Source organism: Lynx canadensis, chromosome D3 (assembly GCF_007474595.2).
Source record: "Lynx canadensis isolate LIC74 chromosome D3, mLynCan4.pri.v2, whole genome shotgun sequence".
Lineage (NCBI taxonomy): Eukaryota > Metazoa > Chordata > Mammalia > Carnivora > Felidae > Lynx > Lynx canadensis.
The window spans coordinates 62105019-62118695 of record NC_044314.2 but is presented as its reverse complement, the minus strand read 5'-3'; the positions used below and the strand labels follow the sequence as shown (position 1 = coordinate 62118695).

The 13677-nt window shown below is 36.3% G+C and overlaps 1 protein-coding gene across 3 annotated transcripts in view; it reads left to right on the top strand.

Moving 5' to 3' along the window:
* The window catches only part of SPIRE1 (spire type actin nucleation factor 1), a 202534-nt gene that overhangs the window by 154852 nt on the left and 34005 nt on the right, over positions 1 to 13677 (top strand). For 2 of the 3 annotated variants that reach the window (XM_030336752.1, XM_030336753.1), the window contains exons 8-9: positions 252 to 381; positions 7172 to 7213. In XM_030336752.1, coding sequence (XP_030192612.1) covers positions 252 to 381; positions 7172 to 7213 — 172 coding nt within the window. The remainder of the gene's footprint in view (positions 1 to 251; positions 382 to 7171; positions 7214 to 13677) is intronic. The other variant, XM_030336754.1, reaches the window with a different exon arrangement.

Sequence of the window (13677 nt, the reverse complement as noted above, 5' to 3'; positions counted from 1 at the left end):
TCAGTTGATTGCCTATCATGGTAGCATATTGTGAACATAATTATAACTTTAGCAAAACTGACTCCTTAAAATTGATTGAGCACATGTGATAAATTACTGTGAAATCCAATAATCGCCCTATTGCTTAAAATAGTCTTATCAGGCAATGTTTCAATCAGTGAAATACTATCTATACTGTAGGAATGGACTTCATTAAAAATTGTTTAAGAACAACTATTCAAGTCTGTAGCCATTACTTTTTTTCTTCCAAGGTCTCAGCCAGAAAACTGAAACCCACTCCACCACGGCCACGGAGCCTCCATGAAAGAATATTAGAAGAAATCAAAGCAGAAAGAAAGCTGCGGCCTGTCTCCCCAGAGGAAATTAGACGGAGCAGATTAGGTGAGTCAGCTGCTTACTACACTGCTGGTCCAGCCTCATCCACTTGAAGCAATGTCTTTATACAACCAGCCCAGTGAAAAATAGTGGTATAGTGCAAAGTTTGTTTGTTCCTCTTTCCTTTTCTCTCTCTCTCTCTCTCACACACACACTCACACTCACACACCTTCACACTTACTTGAAGTTTATACTTGAAATTCATGGAAGAAGAGATTCTCTCCCCATATGATATTGAACTACATACATGAGGGCATCATAGCTTAGTGGGAGTTGCTCTGCCATTCTCTAGACTGTGTTTTTAGGAGAGTCCCTTTACCTCTCTGAGTGTTGATTTCTTCATTGGCAGAAGGGAGATAAAAATTCCTCTACTTGGGGCGCCTGGGTGGCGCAGTCGGTTAAGCGTCCGACTTCAGCCAGGTCACGATCTCGCGGTCCGTGAGTTCGAGCCCCGCATCGGGCTCTGGGCTGATGGCTCAGAGCCTGGAGCCTGTTTCTGATTCTGTGTCTCCCTCTCTCTCTGCCCCTCCCCCGTTCATGCTCTGTCTCTCTCTGTCCCAAAAATAAATAAACGTTGAAAAAAAAATTAAAAAAAAAAAAAAAATTCCTCTACATTTTCATTATGGCTTTTATGTAAGAATTAAATAGGGTTGTGGTCAAAATACTTCATAAATTATAATACACATACAAAGTTATCATGTTTTAGAAATATAAGTGATACATAGTTTTATTGCACATTACTGTTGTCTTATTATTGGTTTAAAGATACAGTATTATGTAATGCAAGCATCAATTGTTATCTTACATCACTTATTCCCAACGTTCCTTTATATTTACTATATTTAATATTGTTTAATGTGTACTATAAACACACATTAATTTTGATTTATAGCAAGACCATATTATAAAATGTTTGTAAACACTTTTGTTCATACAACTTTCCTTCTATTTGTAAGATTAAAGATGCCCAAAGAATTCAGAGAAATTTCCTTTAGGAAAATAGATTATAATGGCCTCTGAACAGGAAAGGAACCACACTCTCCTAGTTTTCTCCTCTGATCGCTTTTTCCTGCCTCTTTCAGACTCTGCTTGGTCCTTCAGATTTCTGTCCTGGGCTCACTTCTCCCTGAGCAACCACACCCTTTTTTCCATGGTTTTTATTCCAGCTATTTCAGCTCCTATCTGCCCACTGATCCCTCTGAGTTCATATCCATTCATCCAGGTGTCTGCTAGCTGGGGCCTGCAGCAGGATGAGTGAAATCATCTGTTTTCTCCTCAAACCTCCTCCATTTCAGTGTGCCCAAGGCAGAACCTCAGCATCATCTCTGACTCCTACTTAACAGCCAAGTCCTGTTGATGTTTCTTATTCTGGATCTTTCTAACCTCCCCCTTTTTTAGCCCAACACTATCCTAACTCAGCCCGTCATCTTCGAAGATTCTTGTCTAGTTTATCACATCAGCTTTGACTATCCTCTCTGCTTCCAGCCTCGAACTCTTCAGTCACTTAAACCCTTGGCTCTTCTGTTACCTTGTGACCTCCATGCCAGCAGGACCCATTTCTTTCTTGTTCATTGTTGTAGAAGGGCTTCCATAGGTGTTGAAATAATTGAATGTACCTTCCAGTTACAAAGCTACAGAGTGAGTATGGATTGTATCAATTTATTGCTAATTTTTATGGCAGCAAGTATTATCTCTTAAAAATAATGGTTAAAGCATGGTAAGTGACAAATCCATATGAGCATTTGTATAATAATGAACTAAAGCATATAAGCCATGTGTACCAAGAGTCCTGAGAGTCCTCAGATGGGCCTGAGGAGAGTCTGTGAATCCCCTGAAATATAAAAAATGTGTGCTTAGTTCACAAAGTGTATGTATGTGCATTTTTCTGGACAGAGGGTCCATGGCTTTCCTAAGATTCCTAATGAGTCCACTGCTTCAAAAGAGTAAGAACCACTGTGGAAGAATAAGGAAGTGATATTATATGATGTTAGCTTAAGACTGGAGTTTTTAAAAATTACTACACCTTGAAAAAGAATAGTGGGGGTAATAGAAAGATTTCAGCAAAACTGTGAGGCAAAACAAATATATTACCATGATAAAAGTAAGCTTTGTGATTTATAGGAGTACAGAGTAATTAGGCTGAGGGGTTGTAAACTTCATTGGAAGTGCAATAGAAAAGAGAGGAGCAAGATAGGCATAATGTGCATGAACAATGCATATGATATTTGACATATAGTTACTTAGCTTTTCTAATATTTTTTTGAACCTTTATTTTCTATTAAACAACCATGTCATCTCCTGGGGAACAGAGATGAAAAAGGCATAGTGTTTGCCCACAAATGCTTACAGAAGAATGACTCTGGAGTGTTGTGCATATTCATGTTGCAAGACCATTAACAGCAGCCAATCACAAGCCATTAGTGAGGCCAGAGAGACTAGGGAGACTAGGGAAAGACTAGAAGTCCTCGTAAGTGTCACGGGGACACTCTCATTGCCCGGAAGGGTCATCATAAGCCTTTGTCTACATATATATTCTTCTATTTCATTTTAAACAAATTAGATGCTCAATAACAGAAAACCTACTTTAGAATAAATATCAATTTTATATTGTGAGAATATCTTATTATTTTTTATTTTAACCTTATGCATTGGGTATTTCGCAACAACCAGAATTGAGCTGTTATAGAAAGTGATTATTCGTTTTGTGAGAGTCTCATTTCTATGATTCTGCATTCAAACTGATCTTGAATTTTATTTGAAAGCAAGGGAATTAGGCTCATTTTTTCTGTAGATCTACATTGGTACTTACTATACAATTTTGCTTTGGGGAGTTTGGTTTGGTAAGGATGGCAGAATGAACTTGAAGAGCAGTTTCCCTAAATATTTTTATAACCTTTCCCCTCCACGTAATTGCAAGCAGAATCCTACTATAGAAATTGGGGAAATGTGTAAATGTTATAGAAGAAACGTTACCCATAATTTCAACAGCCAGAGGCATCCACTGTGAATCTACTTGTGCATTATGAAATGGAGACAAGAAAGTATTCTGCTCTCTTCATTTAACGGTGTATGTGACATGAACATCTTCCCATGTCATTAAATACAACTCCTAAGGACCTTATATCTTGATATATGGCTATATTGTGTTTTGTTTACCTATTTCCCTATTGTTTGACAGACTCTCCATTTTTTCCCCCGTCAGGTCTGAAAATACTGTTCTTGTGCATCAGTCTTTGTTCATGTCTGATCATTTTCTTTTTTCTAACATCTCATACTGTATTGAGACTTTGGGTTTTAAATATAAATTGTTCCTTTAAAAGCATCTTTTCCCTGGGGCTCCTGGGTGGCTCAGCCAGTTGAGCATCTAACTTCAGCTTAGGTCATGATCTCACGGTTTGTGGGTTTGAGCCCCGCATCGGGATCTCTGCTGTCAGCACAGAGCCTGCTTCAGATCCTCAGTCTTCCTCTCTCTACCCCTCCCCCACTTGTGCACAATTCTCTCTCTCCCAAAAATAAACAAACATTAAAAAATTTTTTAAACATCTTTTCCCTAAACTTCTTAATTGTTATTATGCTTGATTTCTCTCCTCTTTGTAATACATAGAACTTGGAATAGATCCAAACTTCATCTTCCAAGAAATAATAGCATCCTTTTCTTATGCAATAGTCAGTCTTATTTCAAAAGATAGGTTCCTATACCAGAGAAGAGTAGAATGAGAAGATATTAGAGAAGGGTGATGAGTGCTCTGAGACCATGTTGTATTTTATTTGCTATGCATAATTAGGGAAATCTAGAGTCAATAGTATTTTAATTCAGAAATGCAGGGGTTTTTTAGATAGGTGGGCTTTTTTTTTTTTTATTCAAGTATAATTAACATACAGTGTTATTTTAGTTTCAGGTGTACAATGTAATGATTCAACAATTCTATACATTTCTCAGCGCTCTTCAGGATAAATGTACTCTTAGTCCCCTTCACCTATTTCACCCATCCCCGCAACTACGTGCCCTCTGGTAACCACCAACATCTTTTTTTTTGTTTGTGTCTTTTTCCTTTGTTCATTTGTTTTGTTTCTTAAATTCAGAGTATGAGTGAAACCATAGGGTATTTGTGTTTCTCTGACTTCTTTCGCTTAGAATCATATCCTTTTGATTCATCCATGCTGTTGGAAATGGCAAGATTTCATTCTTTTTTATGGTTAAACAATGTTCCATTGTATATACCACATCTTCTTTATCCATTCATCAGTTGATGTACACTTGAGCTGCTTCCATATCTTGGCTATTATAAATAATGCTGCAATAAACGTAGAGGTGCCTGTGTCTTTTCAAATTGGTGTTTTCATTTTCTTTGGATAAATACCCAGTAGTGGAATTACTGGATCATACGGTGATTCTATTTCTGGTTTTTTGAGGAACATCCATACTGTTTTCCACAGTAGTTGACATTCCCACCAACACCACACTAGGGTTGCGTTCTCTCCACATCCTTGCCAACACTTGCTGTTTCTTGTGTTTTTGTTTTTAGCCATTCTGACAGGTGTGAGATGATATCTCATCGTGGTTTTGAGGTGCATTTCCCTGATGATGAGTGATGTTGAACTTTTTTTCATATATCTGTTGGCCATCTGGATGTCTTTGCAGAAATATTCATGTCCTCTGCCCATTTTTAATTGTGTTTTTTTTTTTTTTGGTGTTGAATTACATAAGTTCTTTATATATTTTGGATATTAACCCTTATCAGTCATATCATTTGCAAATATCTTCTCCCATTCAGTAGGCTGCCTTTTAGTTTTGTTGATGGTTTCCTTCTCTGTGCAAAAGCTTTTTATTTTGATGTAGTACCAAGAGTTTAATTTTGCTTGTTTCCCTTGCCTGAAGAGACCTATCTAGAAAAGTGTTTCTACAAGAAATATAGGGTTTTTTAATGGTGAGTAGAAGATTATTCTCCTCAACATAAAATTCCTAACTACTTTTCTCTGAGATAACTAAAATACAGTAAAATGCTTGTTTAAAAATTACATCCTAATTTATATATTAGGATGAAATACTTAAAATATTTCCTCATCATCAACCAGTAAGTATGATTGTCAACAAAGAGTTGCATTATTTGCCCCATTGAGATACACATCTCCTTTGTTGACATAAGTGCTTTTTAAAACCATCTACATATGATTCTGACATCTTACCTAGTTGCGTTTGGGATGTCACTCAATGCTTTACCTTCACATCATTTGTAAAAAATACTGTATTGAGATTTTGGATTGTAAATATAAATTATTCCTTTAAAAACATCTACCAAAAAAAATTGAGAGATACTTTCTGTTAAATTTAGATGTTGGAACTCTACAGGCATTCCACTTTGGAAAACACTAACGGGGAGACATTCTTCCCATTATGCCTATAGATCCATCCCCGCTATAGATCTGAGCTGCTGTCCTACCTGACCCTAGGTTATAAAATCGATGATACTGCTAAGAATTTGGGGCTGCAGTGAAAACAGTTAATTCTCACTGTCATGAATACCTAAATCGATCAAGTCTTTGTAGTAAGCTTAAAAAAAAAAAGTTGACTGAGGCATAATTTATCTACCATAAAATTCACCTGTATAATGTATACAATTCAGTGGGCTTTAGCATATGTAATACAAAATTTAAGACAAATTATTTCAACAGGAAATAAATAAGTTTATTCTTTTTTTTTTTTTTTTTGTTAATTTTTTTTTTTTTTTCAACGTTTATTTATTTTTGGGACAGAGAGAGACAGAGCATGAATGGGGGAGGGGCAGAGAGAGAGGGAGACACAGAATCGGAAACAGGCTCCAGGCTCTGAGCCATCAGCCCAGAGCCCGACGCGGGGCTCGAACTCACGGACCGCGAGATCGTGACCTGGCTGAAGTCGGACGCTTAACCGACTGCGCCACCCAGGCGCCCCAAATAAGTTTATTCTTAAGAAATTGGGGCACCTGGCTGGCTTGGTCAGTGTAATGGCAGCTCTTGATCTCAGAGTCATGAGTTCAAGCCCCACATTGGATGTAGAGATTACTTAAAAATAAAAAATCTTTTTAAAAAATGAAATTATATTTATTGAGCCTTTACTACATGCAAAGCACTGTTTACTATGTGCGAGCACCTTTTTTTGGTAGGGTCATTTAACCTTTCTAACAATCTCATAAGATAACCATTCTTCCCATTTTATAGATTAAGTAACTGAAGCACAGAGAGGTTAAGTAACTTTCCCAGAATCACACTGCTAGCAAGTGGCAGAGCTGAGATTCAAACTCAGACATTCTGGCTCCTGAGGCCTCTCTTTAACTGCTATGTTATACTGCCTGCAATGGGCAGTATAGTGATACAGTGTGATGATAGTTCCTAAAGGAGATATTTCATAAAATATTTCACCTTTGGCAGAGATTTTGGCCAGATTTTCATCCTGAAATAAATTATGTAAGAATGCATTTATTCTTTAAAAATTTTGTACCCTAAAATCGTATTTAAGCCAAAATCCTATACTAAGTTTATTTAAAATGTTTGTATCTTTATCATGTTTTCATTTTTAACGTGTTCTTTAAAAAGTTATTTTTTTTCTTTTATTGTTACTCCATTTCAAGTCTTAGTGATATATGTAATTGAAACTAAGACTCATGGTTTTACTGTATTTCAGATTTTTATTCTCTGCCTTCAAGTCTGAAATATGCCATTACAGGTCTTCTTGAATCCCCCCCCCCCTTTTTTGTCCTCTCTGTGTATTCCTAACAGCTGAATTATTTTCTTTTCATTGTTTGTTTTCTTTTTTCAGCAATGCGGCCACTTAGCATGTCTTACAGTTTTGACTTGTCAGGTAAACAAAACAAAACAAAACAAAACACTTTCACACCTGATGTGGGTTTTGTGGTTTCTGTGAAATACATTTCATTCATCTGCTTGTCCATACATGTCAAAGAAGAAAATTGAAAGGCTTCTTCTAAGCTGTGGTCAGTAAGATAAAAAATTCTGCTTATTTGAAAACAATATACTTAAAAAAATTAAAACTATAATAATAAATCTGTTGCCTACCAAGGGATTATAGAAGAACCATTACACAATCCTTGTGGTTATGAAATCTGGCTGACCATCCTTAGGGTTACTGTCTTTCACCCATACTCTTCTGAAGCAATGACGTCAAAATCTAAAACAGAATTTTGCCTTAACAGAATAGAAAAGATTTTCAAGAAATGAAGTTTTGACACTAACTACTCTCTAAAGCACATTCAGTTATGTAAGTAATTAGACTCAAAGCTGTCAGCTATTTCAGAAGACCACTGATAGGCAAGAACTGTCCTTTGTGTCCCTGTGCTCCCTGTGGATAGAGCCTAATCATGAATCACTTTGAGTGCTGATTGAGAGCATAAAAATGCAGATGTGTTTAATGTCTTCAGTTGTAAAATACAGTTGACCCTGAACAACATGAGTTTGAACTGCTCAGGTCCACTTGTGGGAAGATTTTTTTATGCAAGAGGTGACAGGAGAAGATACAGGGATTTATTTACAGGTGCCTCCCACCCCTACTCTCCCCTCCCCTCCTGCTTCATAGGACCCAATGGACTGAGGCAATGAGCAGAGCTGCAGGGTGGTCAGGGTCTGCACCCAGAGCTGGGGGTCAGGATGCTGAGTTGAAGCAAGGAAATGTACCCAGAGGGCGGGATGGTGCTCCTCCACCTACCCATCACCCCTGGCCCCTGAGGCTCAGGCTATGCTCGCTGGCTGCTGCAAAGCCTGGGGCCACCCCCTCCCTTCCCACTCATGACTGGCCACAGCTGCCAATGGCCGTCGGTTGGTGGGGCACTTATAGGCAGATGGGACAGCTCTACTGTACCCCCAGGCCACTGTGGCTGCCCACCCCCCAGGCGGCTCCCTCTGCTAAGGCTGCGGAATATGTCTTCATGGGACCAGGCTCACTGCCACCTCCAGCCTGGCTTGACCTGCCTATACACAGATTTTCTTCAGCAAATATGCATATAGTACTGTAAATGCATTTTCTCATCCTTATGATTTTCTTAATATTTTCTTTTCTCTAAAAAAATTTGTTTCTTTTCTCTAGCTTTAAGAATAATCTGTGTGTGTGTGTGTGTGTGTGTGTGTGTGTGTATGTTACATATAACATATAAAATATGTTAATTGACTGTTTATATTATCAGTAAAGTTTCCAGTCAACAGTACACTTAATTAGCAGTTAAGTTTTGGTGCAGGGGGGTCAAAAGTTATTTGCAGATTTTCAACTGGGGTGGAGCTCTGCACCCCTAATCCCTGCCTTGTTCAAGAGTCAACTGTATAATTAATGTATTCTGGGTTTGTAGTACAAGTTTAGTTCCCTGCTGTTAAATAGACAGGGATTAAGAGTGAAACAAGTAACCATTAATGACTAAATTTGATGCCTTAAAACCAGCCCCTTTTTAAGTTGGGTTTTTAAAAATATAAGTGAGTGACTATTCAAAGCCAACTTAATCCCAATAAAATATTTTGCAAGTTAGAATTTTTCATTTTGGATGCTGCTGTTTTGAGTATAAAATGAGATAGTGGCATTAATATTTTCTTCCAGAGTTTTCTTAGATTTGCTCTAGAATTGTTGGCATACCTTATATACAAATTCATATTTAAAGAGCCAGAGAGTTCTAGTATCATATTCTGTTTATTAATATTTACGGAGTATCTTCCAACTGCTAAGCTAGTTCCCAGCTGTTTTTTAAATTTCTAATTATATTTGTAGGTCTCAGGCATCACTATTATTTATGCTTTTAAAAAACTCAGATAAATATTTTATAATCTTCATTTACTACTTTTGACTGACCACTGAAGAGCTTTTTCTATTTTCTTTATTCATTTGAAAATTTTTATTTTATCAACCATTTGCAGAATGCAGAGTAAATGTTGTAAAAGAGAAAAAGAAAAACCTTGTAAAAATTTTGATCTGGAAAATAAACTCAGAAATGTTTTGGTGCATAACTTGTTATTGATAATCTCCAAAAGTTAGCAGTATATATTATAGAGACTATGTCTCTTTTTCTGGAGATGTTTCTATCAGTTGGACTCTGAGGGAATGGCTGGCTACCTAAACATATTTACTATTAGCTAACATAAATTAGGCTGATCTGGAAAGTATGCATGCCCACACACATATATATTGTTATAGGTAATATGGTGGCTTCTGATTTGGGAAGAAAGCTCTTAACCTCTATAATGTAAAAGAGTAGCAAAAAATTTTATTTGCTTTCAACTGCTTATCATTTTGCCGCTTTAGTGTGCTTCATGATTTCTACATGCTTCATTCTTGATTTCTTGTGCTAGCTACTTTTGTTTGCATTGTTGCATTTTGACTAATCAATTAAGATGTCCCTAGTTACAAATGGAAAAAGATCGATCCATTCTTTTAACCTAAATGCAAAGATTGGACTATAATTCTTCTCTAAGTTGGAAAATTAACACACTAAGGAGTAAATATTTAAGTATGTAGTATAGATAATGCCCCTGAACTTAAGTATAAAATAAGACATAATGAAGTATATTCTGCTGCTTATGTATGTCTTAGAAATATTAATACTTAGTGGAAAATCATAACAATCCATTCAACATTAATTAAGGTAAGTGTAATTTATTTTTGCAATGCAAACATGTATAATCTGTATCACAGTCCTATTTCCTCCCACTAAATAAGTCAGCAGTTGGGTGTATCTGACACACATGAATTTATTACATAAAGTATTTAATATCGTGGTTATGCATTTGAGATTCTAAACATGAGGTATGTGACTTCTAAAACCATAATCAAACTACTTACAAGTTTCTCTTAAAAATATGTTCAACTGGGTCTTTTACAAATATGTAGTAGTATGAGATAAAATCACACACAGTATTTGTCTTCTATGTGGAGATCATCTTGAAACTTGTTACATATTTTTTTTATCAATCCCATTTATCTCAAAGCTTTGAATTCAATACAGGTGTTTATTTCAGTAGGTTAGTGAATGAGCTCAAATATAGTTATCAATCTCATGGTAGTGTTTAGGCAAGTAGAGAACTATTGAGGTAATTTCTCAAGTGTCCTGCATTGAGAATGAAATGAACTCATGGCAGCCACTGTCACTTAGCAGTATTCCCTAAACTTCAGATCAGATGCCACCCTCACTATTTTTGCCAGGCTTTAAGTACCACCAGTATTATTTAAATTGCTTTAATCTATCATCAATGACTTATTAAAAATTCTTAAGCAAAAACACCCATAAAGCCACGTATTCGATTCATTTTTCCTGAAGCATTAACATAAATACATAACCATTAAAACTTTCAGTGTTCCTCCATGCACTACTAGTGGTCTCACCCTTGGGGAAGCTCCGACTTGAAGGACTGGAAATGTGAGACCCACCTCGGAAAGCTGAATATCTCTCTTCTCACAGTACCTGCAGTGGGGGCGCCTCAGTTGGAATCTGAGCAGCTAGGATGGGACAAAGATGTGTGCGTTTTAACTCCATACTTTCTATTGAAAGCCTCACTACTATAACAACTTGAGAAATTCTATAGGTAGTGTATAAAATAAGATACACTATAGAATAAGATCTTTTAAAATATGTTCAAGACCATATTTGAACACTACCTTTTTTCTTAAAGAATAGGATTTATCAGTTAGCCTGATCATTTCCTCTTTTGCTTTCTGGAAAACTTTTAATTATACTCTTAAGTGTGGCAGCCTACTGCTCTCTGCAACTCCATAGGAAAGATTTATTTAAAGATTTCAACCTTTAAATTTGTATAAAAACTTGCTGCTTTTGCCCTTTTGTCCCCTTCACTGCAGCCCCTTACCTAGTTATGTTTTTGCTCCAGCTGCCTAACATCTGGAAAGATAACACGAAGATGAACACATGTGTTGTCAAGTTTTCCATTAAGAATTTAATGTAAAATAAACAATTGACGGACAGATCTGTCTTCCTTTTCTTCCTTTCCTCCCTCCTTCCTTGCTTACTCATACCCTTTCTTCTCATTCACAAGGACATGTGCTTTGACCTTCATCTCTAAAAGTAAGCAGAAATTGTAAATATTAAACTAGATACATATTATTGATAATAATTTATGACTTGTAAATACTGTCAAGGAAGGCTGTACTAGAACACACTTATTCACTGAATGTTTCCTGGAAACCCACCACTTATACTTAAAGCATATAAATATTGTATGTTGGGAGGGAAACTACTATATTTTATAATAACTGCAGTTACAGTGCTTTCCCTCTTAAAGGAGCTTTAATCATTCGTGTCTTCTTCACTTTCATGCTTGGTGTACCCTTACCTTCAACCACAGGAGTTTCACAGACTGTCCATGTGCAGAGATCAGTTTCACGTTGTTTGTCTGTAAAATAGATGTGCAGTGACTGCTTTTTTTCATTTTTAAGTGCTTTAATTTAATAGTTATTAAACTCAGTCTGTGTTTAACACTTCATTTGAAATACTAAAGAAAATTAGTTCCACTTGCATTAGTCCCACAGCATACCAGGAGAAAAAGGCAGCCTTAAGAATTAATAATACTAACAAGGAATCAACTGTGCGACTGGTCAGAAGGTCAGAGCACATGTCCTTGTGACTGAGAAAAAAAGGGATGAGTAAGCAAGGAAGGAGGGAGGAAAGGAAGAAAAGGAAGATCTGTCCATCAATTGTTTATTTTACATTAAATTATTAATGGAAAACTTGACAACACAATAGCTGTGTGACTGGCTAAGTCACTCTGAGCCTTAACTTTCCTGCTAATGGAGATAAAAATCAGTGTTAATAATTCCCAACATTTACTGTGTGTTACCATTATTACAAACAGTAGTATTTTATATGCAATTGTTAATCTTCAAAATGAGCTCATGTCTGTTGTTAGTTAGGCCCATTTTACAGATGATGAAACAAGAGGTTAAGTAACTTGCTCACAGACAACTAGCAGCAGAATTAGACTTTGAACCTAAATCATCTGCATCTTACTATATTATATACTCTGTACTCTATATTCTGTACTCTGTATACTGTATAACCTGTCCTCTATACTATGCACTCAGTACTCTTATTCTGTACTTGTACTCTATGCTTTGTGCTCTCTAGGCTGTACTCGGTAATATATATTCTGTACTCTGCTCTATACTATATACTTAACTATATATACTATATTCTCTGTATATATTCTATAGTCTCTATGCTCTGTAGTGTGTACTCTGTGCTCTATACTCTATATGCTCTGTGCTCTATACTATATGCTCTATGCTCTTTACTCTCTATACTATATATACTGCTATATATACTCTATACTATATACTCTATATACTCTATGCCCTTTACTCTATACTATATATTTCTGTGCCCTGTACTCTATACTGTATACTCTGTATACTCTGTGCTCTATACTCTACACTATATTCTCTCTATATTCTGTGCCCTCTACTCCATACTGTATATGCTATGTGCTCTATGCTCTGTACTCTTTATATTCTGTAGTCTGTACTCTGTATTCTATATAATATATACTCTGTACTCTATGTACTCTCTGTACTACTCTAGACTCTTCTCTGTACTACATACTATACTCGCTGTACTCTCCTCTGTACTAAATACTCTATATACTGTGGCCTTTAATATTTTATTGTCACATGTGGCATCCACACTTGTTACTTACATTAGATGATTTTTGACTTGGACATAAAAGCCAAGCCATTTATTTATATTATGTTTTCAATCCAAAGAACATGTATACTTTTGTACCATATAAGAAACTGTAACTTGTACTGATTGCACTTGCCTGCCATGGTTTGGATAGATTTTTTGCATGGCTTTTTTTCTTTTCTAATGGATGCTGTCCTATGATGCTTCTAAGCCTGTTCATGGGTATGTATCAGATGTCTTCTTTGCCTGTAAGCTTCCATCCTTAGGTATTTCTAATGTTTGTTTTTCTCTGTATACTTCCATACGTAGCTATGCACTATGAAAAATTGAGTGAATGATATGTATATTCAAAATAAAGCCTATTTCACTTTTAAAAAATGTACTCTAAACCCTGTACTGTATACTATATACTCTATGCTCTATAGTCTCTATACTCTACTCTGTAGTCTATACTGTGTACTGCATACTCTAAATACACCCTGCTCTGTACTCTCTGTACTACTCTGTGCTCCATAGTCTGTACTTTATACTATATACCCCATGCTCTGTACTCTGTACTATATATTCTATGCTCTGTACTCTGTATACTGTATACTCTGTGCTGCCACATGTCTTTAATCTGTTGTATCATCTTCCCACCCAG